Source organism: Mastacembelus armatus, chromosome 9 (assembly GCF_900324485.2).
Source record: "Mastacembelus armatus chromosome 9, fMasArm1.2, whole genome shotgun sequence".
In the NCBI taxonomy this organism is placed as follows: Eukaryota; Metazoa; Chordata; class Actinopteri; order Synbranchiformes; family Mastacembelidae; genus Mastacembelus; species Mastacembelus armatus.
In genome coordinates, this window is record NC_046641.1 from 7413299 (window position 1) to 7431630 (window position 18332).

An 18332-nucleotide genomic window follows, 5' to 3' on the forward strand; every position below is an offset into this window, starting at 1 on the left:
TACACTCCATTAACTCACACGTTGCAGTGAGGGGGAGTGGGTAGTTATTTGACATTTGGAGCATGTGAGTGCAGTCAATATGAAAACATCTGGCAGGAATTTTGGTACAATGACTATGATGATGGTGATGATGATGGCAGCGGTGAGCGTAGAGGTGGCGTTAAGTAAGGAGGACCCTGTAGCTTGAGTGATTGTAGTGTAAAGAACGGAGTCAGCACAGGCCCCGTGTGGATCATTGCCTTATTAATGGCTCCGTCAGGTGCGATGAGCAATGGCTGCATTGTCATCTCCAGCCCCTGGGCACAGATGAATGACTGTTTCAGGGCGGGAAGGGCTCCCTCGTACGCTGGGCTGAGCACTAATCCCTCACTCTTCCATTGTTGGATGTACTGTCACCCAGGACCTCAGCAGTGCCATACATTGAATTTCCAGGGGCCTTACACACATGGCCATGTACATGTGTATACACGTATACACACACATACACACACACACACACACACAGTCTGACAATGACTGATGGAAAAATATGCGTGGGTGATCGAGCATACCTCATATTACCTGAACCACAACTCAAGAGTAACACTTTAGGAATGTTGATGAACTTTTATTTTACACTTCACTAATTCAGCAGAATTGCATTGATCTCTTTTTGGTATGATTACTTGGGTGAATCTGTCTTGGGCCTGAATTAAGTGAGAAAGTCACAGTTGGGGCAATAATCTACCAGTGTGAATGAGCATCTGTTACAAATTTTTACTCATGATTGGGGTGTTTTTTATTGTTCAATACCATAACAGCTGCTAAAAAACTGGTTAGAGCTTTATCTGGAAACTTATATATTTCATATTCCAAACAACGGGATGTTGCCTTTTCTCTCTGTCTAGCCAGGCTAGACATTGCAATACCCTTCCTGTCGGTGTGACTCTCAATTTGAAGCAAATTCTTTATGCAGACCATGGAAATGCTATTCTATTTGCAGACCCTGCTCTCTGTCACCTCTGCAGATAATGGTGAGTAGATGAACAGAGAGCTGGAGGAGGACCCCGTATGCCCACTCACAGCCCTTAGCCCCGCTCTGACATGAGAAATAGTGCCCAGGCCTGACAGCATCTCGGAGACATATTGTAGTTTATTTTGTCGCCCGGGCATGCCATCTGTGCCATTCCAATAGAGGGTGTGTGTTCAGGCTGCTGAAAGAGAGAGGGCGCAAGGCTCCGGGTCCCTCAGTAGCTCTGCAGCCACGGCAGGTCATTAGTCAAATTGCCTAATGAGAGAGAATACAAATGGCCCCCTACCCTGACAGGAGGAATTTTGGAGGTGTCAGAGCTCCTGACCCGTGCGATGAGAACAGATGATAGCGAGTAGCTATTTTCAGATTCTTTTAATGACTATGGCTCTGTGAAACCCATTCTTTTTCTTGTATCTTTTTCCTGCTTTTTCAAACCCTGTAGACAGATGACTGGGGGAAAAAAAAAAAAACTTTCCAATATATTAAAAATCTCACTTGCAAAAGCAGAAGTATAACTTTTGAATTATTTAAATGTTTACTGTGGAGTCAATTAACATCCTACAAACTGAATAACATGGCTACTAAAATAGATAACTCACTGAAATGATGTTGAGGGTTTCTGATCATTTATTTTTATTCGTTTCTGCCTGCTGTGTGCAGCTTATTTCCCCTGTCTTGGCGTAGTGGACGAAAGCTCCTGTTGCAATTCTCCTTATGGCGAGTCAGTTAGTTTATACTTAAAAAAATTTATTCAATTTCAGTCAGAACTTCACATATGTAAACAATTCTAAATGTTTCTTCTAAGAGTAGTATGCAAGACATTAAGGGGTTAAATCTGGTTAAGTTACATACTACAGCCTCTGGATTCTAAACATTTAAGAAAAGAAACGGTGCAAAAGATGGGAACAGCGGGAGTGGACAAAAGCTGATTATGTGAGAGAAGGTTGCTGTTGGTCTTGTGAAAATTATTATTTATTCATGTATTATCTCAGAATATGCTCTTTTGTTGTAAGAACATGTATGTTTTAAATATGCCAGCATTTTATTAGTAATATATAGTTGAACAAATTTTAACAATAAAGACATCGAAGTCTGCAGCAACTGTTGTATATTTACGAACACAGCTTTTTGTCTCCAGAGGGATGCAAAATGGCAAGCTTATGTAGAATGACCCACTTACTTTTCCATCTGTGACAAGCAGTCCTTGAAATCTGGTTGTGGGTATGGAGCCAGGAGCCAGTCCCAGTCGGGCACTGGTCCATCAGTCTTCCAGAAAGTGGGCAGAGCCAGCAACACCTATGGTGAGTTGGCTACAAACGCCACTGCATTACACCAAATACTCCGAGTAGGTGTAGACATGTGTGATAACTTTTATGTATGCAAGTTAGATCATATTAAATCTAGATGTAATATGAGCTTTTTAATGTAAAGGGCCAAAATTCCCAGTCTGTTTTATTTATTTTACAAAGTAGTCAGTAATGGAGAAATACTGGGAGACTCATTTTTGCTGGCTGGCTATTGAGAGCTCTCATGAAATTAAATGGACAATCAGACTTTAATCAGCAGCACAGTGTCTTTTAAGACATTGCCATGGCACTGGCATGGATCCCCAGCTGTGGCTGCTGGTAAATGTGCAGCAGAATGTGTGTATAAATGGGGTACGCCTCTCTGGACAAGTGTAAAAGCTGGCAGAGGGCTGACAGTAAATTGCATGTGCCGGATGGGACACAGCAGAAGGCACAATTACACAAATCCCCTCTTAATTAGCGGTTCTGTGGGCAAACTAACCCATAATGATGCGAGGGATGTGGTGAGCCCCAGAAATCCTAACAAGAAACACTCACCAGCACAGGAGACTGGGTCATATGGCCTCAGGTCCCCTGAAGTAGTGACTGACGCATGATCTGTTTTGATCAGTGCAACTGCAGGAGATGTTTCCCATGTTGCCCCCCGCCCCACAACCCATAGCCCTTGCTGAGCTACTTGCCCTCTGGACTGTGGGTAAAGCAGCAGACCCTGTGTGGTTGTGGGTGGTATTATTAAGTTCTCCATGCTCACAGTACCAGGCAATGTAAAGTGGCACCTCACACGGTGAGTAATGAACTGTGCCAGAGCGGAAGCAGGAGGGATGACAGCCAAAGAGGCCTCCTTGGCAGCCACTAACCTGGGCATCCACCAATTTATCATCCCCTAGAACCAATCCACCAATGCTGCGCTGCCATTTGTCATTAATTATGCTAATAAGGACACCATTAGTCTCCTGATGAAACAGCCGACTGTTATTAGCATAATGCATTTACAGTTTGCTTTGCTTGCCTTTAGTTTTACTTTGTGTGGATTAGTGGAAAACAGATATTTTCCACTGCTTAACTACAACTATCATACAGTGTATTTATACCTGCTACAGAGGAACCCGGAACTTTTCTATACACACTAATTGACTATTATGAAATGACAAAGCAACTATTTCATAATCATGCACTGTTCACTACCTTCCTACCATAAAAATGGTCTCATCTATGTACAAATGCTGTGTTGTTTGAACTTTTTCACACCAGACTTCATGGCTTTAAGCAAACCAGTCTGAGCAGAACTATTTAATATAGCTTCTGGGAGCCCCAGATGCCCTTTTCCAAAACGACTTCATTCCCAGAATCTCATTGTGCTTTCTAAATCACACCACAGTATGTATTAGGAGATCATTAATTACAAACTTAACAAGTCAGCAGAGCCATTAAAAGATCTTTAAGGCATATTTGACCATAAATCTCCTTAAACTATATTTAATGACTGGATTTTTGTGAAATATTTTTTATCAAGTTCTAATTAGATGTGTGATAACAAACCCTGCTGTACATGGGGCAAATGAGGGAGTCATGACAGGCTCATCCATTGAGGCTGTCCACGTCTGGACACTGAAACTAATGGAGCACACTTCTATCTCAGGGATGGCTAGAAAGCAATGAGGGATGAGACTCCAGAGTCCAGTCTGGCCAGCAAATGCAAAGCAATTTAAAGTCTCTTATTTGACTGTAATAAAGGTCCAAAAATGCCTGAGGGCAGTTCCATTAGGAGTTATACAGGATTGATCTTCAAATACTTAATGGCTCCATCGCACTGGGATCGATCATGTTTTGCTACCAAACCTCCAATAGGATTTTCTGACATATCAACAGAAAAAATGCCACCATGATTTTCTTGACAGGGGGCCTTACCTGTTAGAATCCAAAAGTGCTTTTTAAGTATAAGAAGATTTTTAGGATCTAGTTATTTTGGAAAATAACACTAATAATTTACAGAATCAAACAAAAGACTGATGTAAATGTCAGTAATACCTCATAACAACTGAAAAACTATGCTCTAAAAATGGAAACAAAGGTCGAGTTTAGATAAAAACTTTTCAGATTTGGAGAAACATTTAAAAGAAGAGAGAATTACACAATAATAATAATATTAACTAATAACACTTTAGCAAAACTGATATACAGTAGGTTTTTTGGCAATTTCTGATTTCATTTTTACATTTTTACCTGTCATAATTGCTTTGGCCATTATTTTGCAGCTGCCTTTAGTACAGAATTCTGTCCACAGCCTTTTTGGTCAATGTTTTAAATCAGTATGCCAAAACTATGCTGCTATGTCAACATGGAAAGCACACAAATAGCTCAAACCTAAATCAGAATTAAAGCAAATTCAAAGCACAGAACACACAATTTACAAGCCATCAAAATATTAAGGCAGAATTCAGCACTGCTTATATATCATTATATGCTGGGAGTGGTAAACAGTTTTAGGACGTGTGCTTGTATTAGGTGTGTATATGCATTAGGTGTAAATACTATTCCCCAGCTGTAAGTCTCTCTTGCTCTCAGTGTCTCTCTCTCGTTTGCTCTCTCTCTCTCTGCTTTGCCTTTTGCTGACCAGGGGAATTAAGAAGCAAAACGTGGGTTTTAAGAGCGTTCCTTTCATGTCTTGATGTAAGCTTTGGCATTACTTCAGACATCAAGATCAGTTTCATAGAAATCCTATTCCATCTAAAGTAAAAGCTCGGCAGTAAATCTGCCCATACCTCCCCCATAACACTTCCATAAATGATTCATTCAGCTCAGTTTAGCTGATGCAAAACAGAATGTTGGTGAGTTGTGGATGGAGCCAGAGCTGCAAGTCGAGGACCAACCCCACTGCTTAGTAATTTCATCAATCTCTCGGAGAGAAAGAGAAGAGAAAAGAGAAAGAAGAGAATGGTGTACACTAATAATAACTTTTGTGTCACTATCCAGGGGTTGTGTTTTTTAATCCCTCAGCCTAAAGAATTGTGTTATTCTAAAATATAACCCCAGCGGTGCAGAAGCAGTTGAAATCCATCATGGTTTGAGATAAGAGCCGGCTGATCTCCTCCCTCTGCACAGCCTCGCCCAGAACTACACAGGGAGATAAGATGGAACTTTTGTTTGAAACCTGATGAGAACCCTCTTAATGAAAGTGCTGCGCCAAAAATAATCTTTTTTCTCCATGTTAGTCAATCAAGAAATGGTGTAGTTGGGGGAAAAAGAGGAGAAAGAAAGTAATTTTGCATAATCAGTGAGCACCATCTGGAACAATTAACCAAATTCCACAGAACTCAGAGGATCAGTCATATTGGCTTATTAAAGATCCAGAATTATACAAGTAATAAATCCTTGGAAAAACGAAGCGTACCCCTGCCTGTCACGACTATTTTAACTTCAAATACAGTGGAATACTTGATAAGGCTGAAAAGAGGAGATTAATATATGCAAATTATGTCGAGCATTTAAAAGCCCCCCAACAACTGTCTCGTTTTTTTCCTGTCTGTTATTACAGGGCTTTATGTTTTATTCATATACCAACTCACCTGTCATTTCATAAGCTATAATATTATGAGGGTATTATTAAACAGCATAAAGTGGAGCTTTAATTGGAAAGCTCCATTGCATTTTCCAATTATTTGCAGCAAATTAAAAGCAGATGCACATAGTTTAATAAGAATTCTAATATTGTTTCCTGAAAATCAAAAATCACTGTCATCCTGCCAAGATATTTTGCAAACCCAAGTTAATTTTGAGCCTCCTTTTTTTTGTTCCCTCTTCCTCCTCCGTTGAAGGATGAACTGTCTGGTGTCTGTTAATTGAAGTTCCTCTAATGGATAGGGAAATAATTGCTCTCCATATTACGTTAGATCAGGGCCAATGTCAGGATTTATTTTTGATTAATACGATAGATATGTAAATGCATTACTTTTTATTACGTTTACCTTTTTATCAGGTGAATGTCTGCTGAATACTATATGTTGCCCTGTAGGTAATGAAGAGAGACTGCAGTGCAACAGAGTGAACGTCACACAGGTTAATTTTAGGTTTTGACTTTTTTCCCTTAACACCTTTATATTTAATTTTATTAAGAATGTGCTCTTTAGACACATTTCATGAATGCAACTTTAATTACCTCTAAAACAACCTGCTTTTCTGTCAATTTTTAAATAATAGACCAAATTGGCAAAGGGATTTGGCATGGATCAAAAAACACTGGTACAGAAAAGCAAAAGGTTGGGGTTGCTGTGAAAACTTGATAACTTTTCAAATGAGCTTGAACTGTCATCTGAAAGAGGGCTGCAAAATAAATGTGAATTAGTTTTTAATATTCTGGTAATAAATGTCAAAGCGCCTGCACATCACATCTGTACATGATGTGACTGCAGATGACAGATTTCCCAGACATGTTACCTCTCCTCCCCTCAACTTGGTTTTTTTTTTGTGTTGGGGTTTTTGTTTTGTTGGGAAGTGACGGAGGGTTTAATCAAGAAAGCAGGCAATTCATCAATCCTAAAGAAGGCGCCTGTACAACCCTGACAGAGCGCACATGGTTTTAGACCAACTCGAACCTGGCCAGCTGTCAGCCCACACATACACTTACTAACATGCACACGCAGGCACCCCCCCCACACACACACACACTCACGCACACACACACACACACACACACACACACACACACACACGCACGCACACACACACACACACACACACACACACACACACACGCAGAGCTACCATCGCACTAACAATTAACACAAATAGGCTGCCGGCTACGACCTCACACTTGGTCTGCAGGCTATCACATTGTTAATGAAGGGAAGTTGCCTTCTCTCACATCCACAGTGAGATGCTGTAAGGCTGACAAGTACACAGCCTGAAGCAATAAAGTAAAAACCATCTTAGGCTAACTCTATTATCCACTTTCTTTTAAAATTTCACCAACTCATGCAGGGACACATAAAGGCAGAAGAAAGAGAGAATCTATGCACCAACAAAGGACAGTTTTCTGGAGATAAATAATGACTTCTGGCAGCATACTGTACAGTATGTGCATGTTCTTCACTATCACTCAAACTCCATCCCAGTAGAGGAATCACATAGCAAATGCCACAATCTATTCAGCTGTGTGTTAATGTCTACTCCTTTAGGGCCACACTTTGCACACTTGTTTTGATTTAGTTATTATATGCCACAACAACACACACATGTTTAAATTATTTTTTCCTTCTTTTTCAAAACAATATGTGCTTTAGAGTCAGAGACTTTAAAATTTTAAATCATTTTATCTATTCAAAGTTCTTTATCATGTAGTTTACCTTTCAACCATTGTTTAAAGCTAGATTTGTATTAAAAATGCTGGCTGTAACATGTCTATAGCCTGGGTGTACCTCTGCTGGAGCAGCAGGAAGACTCCTCACCACATGGTGTCTCTCTCCAGCTGGATAAAAACCTGCCTGCCTCATTCACCTCATGTGGATCACACGCTCTTTTAAGGCTAGAGCTTCTCATCAGGCTCTGACTCTGTGGTTCTGAGGCTGTCATAGCTAAGCTCTGCTTCCTAACAAATTAGCCTTTCTTCCGTTTTAGTCATGGGGCCAGGTACTGTACCCGAGTTTCTCCTTGACAAAGAGAAGGGAATTCGTCCAGTGCATGCACGGTACATATGTAAGTATGGCATGTGATGGATCATTTCTGACAGCTTTTAAATGTTCTCTTGAGTGCAATACGGAGCTCTTCTGGGAAGTCACGTTCCCTCAGTTAAGTAAAGCTCTGTGCAGTATCCATCAGTGAGGAGATCTAGGAGCACTTGTAGATTAAGTATAAAAGAAGCCATATTCATGTATAGGTAGAGGCACATCTGTTTATAAAGACATGCAGTACAGCATTGACAGCATATGTTCTGAAGTACTGAACTTTTTATTCAAAAACACAGCTTTTTCTGTGATCTGCAGCCTTCAGTCAACGATCTTGGTGGCTGTCATAAATGGTACCGACTTACATTCATCGAAAGTGTAAGGGCTTTTACCTGTCATGGTGTGGCTCCCACTGCTATGTTGCTCATAGTCAGGCCTGCATGTGGTCTTTCTGCTGAAAAAAGTAAGAATGTCAACTGATTAACACTATTTGATTGGTGACTATATTAAAAACACTCAGAATGCATGCAAACTTTATACTTGACAGAAAGACTTACGTTTCAAAATACATATATATGCCTCAGAAACTCAACTAGAACGCAAGATAATTTATTTTGCATTAAGGCATGGAAACTCCACTCTTACACAAAGGCTTTCTGATCTGTCTGAAGGCAAAACAGAGCACTGAAATAACAGGCTGAATTTGAAGAGGAGAAATATGGCAAAAGTTAAACCGTGCCTTAGCTGCCCAGGGGCTTGAACAGACCTTTAACTGGGGTTTGAAGCAGGATCTTGTTAATTCTGGGGGAACTGAGAGATTCCATTATTCAAGGGAAGTCTGTTTTTACCGTTTCATGGCCTTGTATTACAGAAAACAGCACAGAATGCAGTTTGTGGGCAGTTGAAGTTAACAAACCATATAAGATTGAAATCCTCATCAATCAAGCTATCATGAATTACACCGTGACTCACCCCTACGGATCGATAAATCCACAGCAAGCAGGAAAAAAAAATTCACAGCTTCAAGAGAGCTGCATAACATGACATGCTCTGAAGGTAAAATGAGCTCCGGGATGGCATTATAAAACAAATGATCTTATAATGATAATGCAAAGCAGTTGGAAATATCATTAACCAAGGGATTTGCTTTGATTAGAAGACACACAGGAATACAGTAAGAGTTTGTTGTCAAAGACAAAGAACAAATTAGAAAAGCAGGAGAAGCAGGAAGACGGTGCTGAATTACAACAAACAAGACAGATTTTGGGACTGAGCAGGTGTGAAGGTGCAAACAATGAAGTGCATTTTATGTAGCGTGTTCTCTATCGGGTCTGTTTACTGGTAATGCAATCAATCTTTGCTTGCAGGCAGTGTAAAATCAAAATTCCTAAAATTTAAAGCAGATCTGCATATTCTGAGGGTACAGTGCATGAGTTGCGGCTTTCAAAGCCTTATCTCTTTGGATGAGATAAATAAATGCAATAATTTCCATCAGGAGCAATAAAACAAGACTTCTGACAGACTGTGGTATTTATGAGCTGAAGCCTGCAACTCAGATTTATTTGCAATGAAAGGGTCGACTTTTCTCCTCCTCATTTACATCAGCATTTGGCCATGTTAAATCCAGGCCAATGGTGAATTTTTAAAAGGTTGGCATCAATCTTGTGGGAACGATTGCCATATTCAACACAGACTTCTTTTACCTTGCAAAGGTTGATTCCACAGCTCAGAAAGAAAGGTACACATCTTTCAAAGCACAAAGACATCCCATGGACAGATAAAGTGGAAGGAAACGGTTTAAACATCTTTCAAATTGCTGCACTTGTGTCATTCAATTTGTACTCAGACAAAACAAAAAGAACAACCAACAGAAACAAAATTAACTCTGGCAATTTTTGAAAGAGTTAAAGTTGTAACTTAAAATCCCAAAGACTCGGCGTGCAACCAGGGAAATGTGCTCATGAATTTCTTTTCTACAGGCAACCTCAAGGGCTGCTTTTCCCATCTGTTTGAAAAACAAAACTGTCTCAATCCAAATTGGTGATTTCTAAATACAATTTTAGGTGCATTGGAGAGAGTAACATATGGCAAATCAATTAGACAACTAATTCTTAAAACAAAAACATGGCAAGAGCATTTGCTAATCAACAGCAGTGTTGGGGCTCATATTATGTCGGCCACTGGAGTTTTGACAACAATTAATCCTCATTTCAGGCAAGGAGAGCTATAGTGACACATATTCCTAATTTGAATATTCAATTATAGTGTAGTTCCTCATCAAATTATAGTAAAACTGGGAACACGGCCTGAAAGATTTACACAATTACAATGCAGATCAAGAGTCTTATGTTCCCATGAATTCTGCTGGAGTCAAAATCATATTAGTGCAGTAAAGCAAACCATGACACTAAGGATTCCTTGACAACATGAATTACAGTTGAACAGTTTTTGTGTGCTGCTCTTTATGCTGCTCCATGTGGAATAAGAAGAAGAGTTGTCTGCGTATAAAAAAGAAGAGGAGAAGAAGTGGGAGAGATAGTGGGGACAGACAAGCAGTAGTCAGTGGAGAGGTAAGATGAGGATGAGAGTAATATCACTGAAGAGCCAGAGCTGCGATACAGAAAGCTGGAAGCTCTTGTTTTGACACACATCCAGCCTTTCCCGTGACAACATATCCACACCTTCCTCTATGTGCCGACAGTGCTGCTTTGTGGGAGCTGCTTTCTCACCCATCATTATCCTCCTTTAAGCTCTGTGTCAGGTGTTGAAAAGAGGATCTCTCTGAATTTGCAGGCAAATCACCGAACAGTCTGAGCCCATCAGATCTTAGCTGATCATTCGATCATTCCTGGCACCGCTCTGCATCCCTTTGCTTGATCTCCACTACTTTTGCAACTTTTCCGAACACAACAAAGTAATGAGTAAGATTGAGCTGGGAATGACTGTTCTTCAACACTTCAGATGGGAAATCTGTCAGGCGACACACTGACAGTCACAGTGTCTCTTTCTCTCAGGAGTCGTGTGCAGTGGGGAGTCTTGGTTAACCAGCGTGCAATGAAAGCTGATACAATACTCCTGCAGAGCCGCAGCAATGTGTGGAGTGTCACAGGTAGAAGACAGTGCAATCCAAAACGTATTGATATGCATGCCAATTCTGACACTGATGACTCAAGGTTTCACATGTTAAAGAAAGAGCCAGCTTTGCGATGAGGAAAAAAAAAAATACTCGGCCTTGACATTTTTATCGCTCTACAATTTGATTTAAAAAGGGTCTGTGTGTACAATAGCCTATTATTCTAAGAGAAATGTCAAAAACCTTGATTCTGAGTGAAGCGAAAGAAATTGCAATATTAGGACAAGGCTAATTTATGCTAGCAGTCACTGTAGAGGTCAGATATCAGCCTCAGCAATGACAGTTTTATCAGGAGAACAAATGGCAGCGTTGGGCAGGAGTAGGAAGATGGGCGATACTTTACTGGACATATTAAAAGGCTGACCGGATGGTGCAGGTTTTTCACATTATAAAGTCAGAAGTGGCCGATACGGTCGGTCTTGACAGAGAACAGGCCAAAGTGGTAGACATCAAGCTGTAGCCATGAATCAAAACAGAACACGATTGTTGGTTGAAATGCTTTAGACAAACTTGATAAAAAGACATTAAACACACAAGATCCAAATGCATTTGCATAGCAGACTGCTCAACAGACCTTCACCCTAACAGTTTTAGTGGCTCAATATGGTGCAACAGCCTGGGCCAATAAGAAATAATTATTTTAAGTTTAGTGTTTTACTTCACTGTATTTTGCTAATTCCTAGGATTCCTTCTTATATGGTTTCTTGACTAGAATCCTTTATTATGATATCAAATTTTTCAGTTCTCCACAGCAGTATATGACAATAAATCCCTCATCATATAATTAATTTAATTAGTGTGACCTGGACCTGGATAAGCAGCAGAAAATGGATGGATGGATTAACCAATTAAAAATAATTCATTCTTTTAGAGCTGCTAATCAATTAGTCGACCTAAAGAAAATCCATCGTCAGCTATTTTGGCATTTGATTAATCACTTCTGTTGCTGTTTTTAGCTTCTCAAATGTAATTGTACATGTTGCTGCTTTTCTGTGTTAAATATGGTAGAAAATTAAACATCTTGTAAGTTTTGGACTCCTGGATGGACAGAACAGTATGCTGATACCATCATAAGCTGTAGGAAATTTTCATGAGCAATTACCATTACTTTTTGACATTTCATAAAAAGCAGAATTATTTAAAAGAAGTATCAGCTCATTTGATAAAGGAAAAATGTCGTCTTTAACTTTTTAAAAGTTTTCAAGACTTGCAGATATAGTTTTATATGACAAACAATACACAAACCATTTAAATACAACACCTTAGCCTTGATGCAATAACTGAGCATCCTATAATGATGCAACGCCCTGCAGTTACCATGTACTGCAGCTCTGTGCTGCTGAGAAGCCTGATTTGCGGTTTACATTTGTACACAACTCTAACAAGCTCTTGCTGCCTGAGGCAACGTAACATTTGAGAGGGATCACTGCAGCTTTCAAAATTATAAGGGTCATTAAAAATTTACACATTATTGACTGTATTTAAAACATCTTTTCCACTGACTGTAAAGAGCACTTAAATTTAAGAGGTGCTATTCTCCAAAGGCCATAAAGTTGTTATAGATAGCCCGAAGGAGGCATGGAGAAAAGAATATTCTCTTGCTGAATATGAATAAAGTATTGTGGGGTGATACTACACAGACAGTTACACTGTAGTACTGTGCTTACTTAAGTAATCACAGAGTCTTGAGGGGCTGTTTATAAATCATAGTGTCAACCCATCTAATCTGTGACTTTAAAGAATCTACAGAAATATTTATGGCTGTATGTATGGCTGTCTAAAGTGCATGTAGCTACACAGAAAGGATTGCAGATAAATAGTCAAAGAACTCCCAATATCTAAATTGCCCACAATCCCGTCCTTATGTGTCAGTGCATTATGGATGGAAATACTCTGAAAAGGAGACTCTCCCGACTGTGGAATGAATTTTAATGTTAATACAAAAACAGTAGCCTGTGATCTCAGCAGGCATCAAGACGGGGTGAGTCGCTTCGAGGTGCAATTTATTCCAACCTCTGAGCCTCACCAACTTGAAAGTGGGCTTCAAAAGAACTGAGGATTACCGGTAAGGCGCACACATGGACCTGAGCTTTCGCCATCACTTCAGCACATCAAAGATTATTGACCATTGGCTTCCAAAATATAGACAATTCACAAAACTCCTTGCAGTTTGAACTTGGGGTTTTGAATTCCGACTATCCATTTTGTTGTTCTTGTCATACTGAGTGAACACGTGAACAGAAACTCTACTTTGAATACGACTGCTGGCATCCACCACTCTGGCCTGTTGTGGTTTTTAAACGGCTTTTACTCAGCTCAGCACAGGATGGCAAAGCATAGAGCATCAAGCTGGCAAAACCATTAGCACCCCGTGCCAAGCTTCCCTCGCCACAGCACCACCACACCGAAGGAGTCTCAATTGTTTGTTTACAATTTACTGTGGAAATCCCCAAGTTCTTCATTGCGATAAATATTTGAGTTGTTTGATCTGGACACAGTACAAAGGGTTGCTCAATTCACTCTGAGGCCTGAGGTGGAGGAAGTGCAAGCATCATGAGCAGAAGAGGACACACACACACACACACTGAGCATGGCAGAGATCTTGGAGCTCTCCTCCCTTCCTCTGCAGCTGTCGCTCCCTCTCCAGGCTACATCTCCTCCTCTTTGTCTGCATAGAACAACACTCCTGTCACCACAGTCAGAAGAGCGACCTGCCTCTGCCTCCTGGGACACACCACAAATAGTAGGAGTTTAGCCCTCATTGAACTTATGTTCTTGTTCAAGGGATCCTGTCTAGTTAGCCTGTCTCCCCAGTTCACACTCACTACCTCGTTGTCCAGCCACAACCTTTACGGCAGATTGCCCAGGAGTGATCAATTGCTTGTGTCTTCATTGTTGTACATATGGTACGGAAGTGCAACAACAGCTTGAGAGGACACTGAGAGTGAAATCAAAAAGAAAGCAAGGCGGAAACTGAAACTTCAAGAGGTACTGCTGAATATTCTGGCCTGATGTTACCTTGCTGTGTTGGAGGGCATGTCAGCCTTAGCTCCACTGTATGTTTTCTGGGACAACAGATGCTGAGGAAGATCTCCCTTTCGATACCATAATCCCATATTGTTTATGTCACTGTGTACAGATGACGAAGAGACAGAGACAGTTTTAAAGATTAGTGTTACATCATATAAATTACAAACAAAACAAAACAAATACCCTCAAAGTACTGTGATTGATAGAAGATACAGAACATCATGATTTAATTCATTTCTAGTGTCAAACAGCTCACCCTATACTGGTGTAGTTAACAAGCTGGTACTTGGACTTCGCAATGATCTGGATGTCATATACAGCTGTCTCGGCAGCCACACGAGAGCTGATTTTCACACACAGCCTCTTCTTCCTCATGGCAGTTTCCTCTGATGAGTCAGGTACACATGAGGGTGTCAGAAAGGAATTGGTGGTTGCAGAATCACTTCAGTTCTGTCTTGTCTGAGTTTCAGGCAAAAAATGTCTGTACACATTTTGCACTTCTGGGAGAAATATATATATTCACATATTCTACTTATGCCTTGCTATTTAGTCATTACCAGGCTCAGAATAAGAGATGAGCTAATATCAGTTTCTGGTTGACTTGTTTTGCTCAAAGGGAAATGACTGGACAAAGGAAAGCCACAAAATCCACATGCATTATTATCATTTTTATCATTTTAGTAGGTAAAATGACAGAAGCAAGTGAATCCTCCATCAGCTTTAGTGCACAACAGGGATTTAAACTGGATATTCTAGATAGAACCTCATACATAATGTCACATGTATACATTAAACATGGGTTCAGTAAAGTAATAAAACATTAAATTACACCATAGCCAAACAAAACATAATCTCTTTTCTTCATTCTGGCAAAAAAACATCGCCATGCTTTCCTATATTGCATCTGTGCCTCGCTCATTTATTTCCCCAGCAACACTAGAAAGTGCAGTGTAAATGCAATGATAATAAAAATAATAAACAAGCTGTCCTCACTCCCCACACCAAAATATTATTACATTTCCAAGGCATGGATAGTGAGGGGGAAATACATAGCACTCAAAAAGCACTAAAGCATTGGGGAATGCATTTCATTAATATTAGATAACCCCCATCCACTCGTCCTCTCCCCAAATAAATACATAAATAAATAAGCCCCTCATAAAGAAAAGCACAGCTCCAGCTGAGATAAACAATGACTCATGATTCTCTTCTCTTTTACCTCCAGGGCAAAATGTTTATTTTATTCCCACAGTCTGCCATAAATTAAGCTAACCTGCACCCATAAAACATTCACTATCTCAAGCAAAGCTGCCCCTGAGGACCTCCACATAAGCTGGTCAAAGAGTGGAAAAAAAAAAAAAAAAACAAGAGTAGGCGAGCGAGCCTGTGGTCGGTATTGACTGTTTACTTACTTGTGTCCATTGTTTCTTGCACAGGTGTGAAGCCCTCTGGCAACGCATCCTTAATGTCAATCAGCTTCATGTCCGCAACAACATCAGGACCCTGAAAGACAGAGCACAGGCAGGTCACATGTGCAAATAAAGCTTTTACAAGGACAGAAAGCCCGAAAACGAGAGAAAGAAAATTTACAGATAACAGAGTCAATGATTTACTAACACTTTGGGAAGTCACTAAAGAGAAGGGGTGACAAAATAGCTGAAGTAATTACTCTCTAATAGTTTTTTTTCCTCAATGAGAGAATGCATTTGTGAACTTGTAATCATTTTCAACCTTTTGGCGAGAAGCTGTAGGATGATGAGAGACGGAGCAGGAAGTCTGATCAACAGAATGGGACTGGTTAAAAACAATCAGGGACTGTGTAGCTGACATTTTCAAGCATGACTCTTCCCTGCCTCCCATTACATTTTCATTTTTTGCCATAATAAATTGCAATAATACACAGTGGCAGTAGAGGGTGGGGCAAGCCAGGCGTGACTTGATGCGTCTGAAAAAGCTGAATTCCACTGCTACTGTTGCCCGACAGTCATTACCATTAGAGACATTTTTTATTCATAGTTTTTATACTGACTTAAGGAGGAATATGGATGAATGTTATTACTATGCATGGAACCTTTTTTAGTTTTTCCCCTTTTTCTGGAGAGATTCTTTCCATCAGGGCCTGACAAAAAGGGCTATCTACCTCCAACCTAGAGTATGATAAATCACAAACTATTTACTTCCCCTCACATAATTCAGGGGCTAATTTTACAGAATCTGTTTTTGTCATAGACAATTACAGTGGGAGCTCCATTGACTGGCAGACAAAATAGCCTTTGTTGATGGCTCTGTCATGTTTTATTTGTGTCAAAGTCTTTAAAACAATGTGGACACACATTTTAAGATAACATACAGGAACTAGGGAAAGGCTATTTGTATGCTCTATACTAAACCGAGGAGCAGATTGAGCTCAGGGATAAGGCAGCCACTGCCAAGTTTCCTGGATTTTAGAGGACATACTGAAAAAAAGACTTGATTAAGTCACATTGACTTTAACTGATCCAAAATAATAATAACATAAACACATGCTTTGTTTACAATACTGACTGTAGCATCTACCTGAAACCCATGGAAACAAATTAATAGATAGCAAATAACCAGCTGTATGAGCTGAGGTTAGACAGGTTGATAGTCCTTAGGATGGAAGGAAGTGTATTTATGGCCACAGAGCAGCCAACAGCAATGCAACAACACATCAGCTGTTGGATGTAGGCAGCAGCATCCAAAAGGTCCTAAAAGCATTATGAGAAACGTTCAAGCTCTATATGTAGTAGACACAAAGTGATTTTCATGGAGAATTTTCTCACATTCACATTTATACGTGCATTAACTTTCAAGAATCACTGGTTGGTAATCATTTTCTCCAGAGAGACACTGTTGATTGAATAAATTGGAATAGTTAAAATATAGCTCATTGTTATTTCATGAATAAACATAATATACTCAGGAGGGCTTACAACATGAAAAATAGCTCACCGAGGTATTATTCATCTGGAATATGCATGCAAATAATATAAGTTCAAAACTGCAGTGTCAACACAGGCCTTTTTAAATGGGACTTTCACTGATCAAAGTGCAAAGTGCATAAAGATATTCTGGCAGCAGAAACCTAAGCTAATAATGGCAGGCAAACAAAAATTGTGTTGCAGATGAGCAGTGGGTCTGAAATGCATTGGGAAAGGCAGAAGTTTACGTTTACACTTACAGTTTTTCTGGTGAAACAGAGGTAGCGAGTGACCTTGGATTTGAATAAACCGTCCTTCCACAGGTCGGCGTCGGAGCCATCTGTTGTTTGTGTAACCTACGTGAAAAAAAGGAGAGAAAAAACATGCAGGAGGTGGGATAAAGTTAATGTATGTATGCCATGAGCGTGTTGCTTTTGCCTCTTCCCTTGCATACTAGCCTTAATTAACGCTTGCCTACACTAGTGCTCCATCTCATTAGTGCTCTGCGTGGGTAAAGGAGTCTTAGCCTCCAAAAAGGTGGCTAAAAATATCATCCCTTGGGACCAGGGCTGATTAAAGATGCCCTGACAAGGATCTGCTCTAATAAGGAAACCAAACTTCAATGTGCTTGAGTAGGAAAGCAGGGATTATATTTGGGGTAAATGCAGAATGTATCTTTTTTTAAAAAGATACTGTATTATCCTTTGAGCAAGACTGAGAACTGAGAACAGTGTACATGCACCAAACAGTTTTACTGCTATACCCCCTGTGTGGATTCATTCTATTATCTAATGAGACAAGTCCTCTAAGAATAAATTACAGTGGACTTAAAGCAATCTCATTTGTATGCCTAAATAAGTCTAAATCCTAAAAGACCTGAGCAGCTTGTCCTTGTACAATAGGCTCATTCATATTTGTAAATGATCAGTGGAGTCAGTAAAAAAAATAGATTGCATCATATTGACATCATGTGGGCACCACAAGTCAAGCTCAAGGTCCCCACTACACTGCTATGTAAATGTAGGTGTGCAAGGTAGAATGATAAAGCAAAATATAACCTGCAGACTACATCACAGAGACTCTTCCATCGTTCCAGCAAATATGCTTGGCTGAGACGTCATGTTCCATTGGCTATTATGTGAGAATCGCCTAAATAACTGCCAGAGTTATTTTCTACAGGGATCCTTTACAAAGAGGAGTCAATCTAACGAGGTTCATTCAAATGAAGAAGTCATAGATCTCTGCACC

General features: G+C 40.0%; 1 protein-coding gene across 2 annotated transcripts in view; it reads right to left on the reverse strand.

Annotated features, from left to right (window-relative positions):
* Positions 1-18332, reverse strand: part of mvb12bb (multivesicular body subunit 12Bb) — a 30927-nt gene that overhangs the window by 6921 nt on the left and 5674 nt on the right. For both annotated transcript variants that reach the window (XM_026322324.1, XM_026322323.1), the window contains exons 3-7: positions 17345-17440; positions 15555-15645; positions 14399-14528; positions 14131-14241; positions 8372-8433 (exon numbers count right to left, since the gene is read on the reverse strand). In XM_026322324.1, the coding sequence (XP_026178109.1) occupies positions 8372-8433; positions 14131-14241; positions 14399-14528; positions 15555-15645; positions 17345-17440 (490 nt within the window). The remainder of the gene's footprint in view (positions 1-8371; positions 8434-14130; positions 14242-14398; positions 14529-15554; positions 15646-17344; positions 17441-18332) is intronic.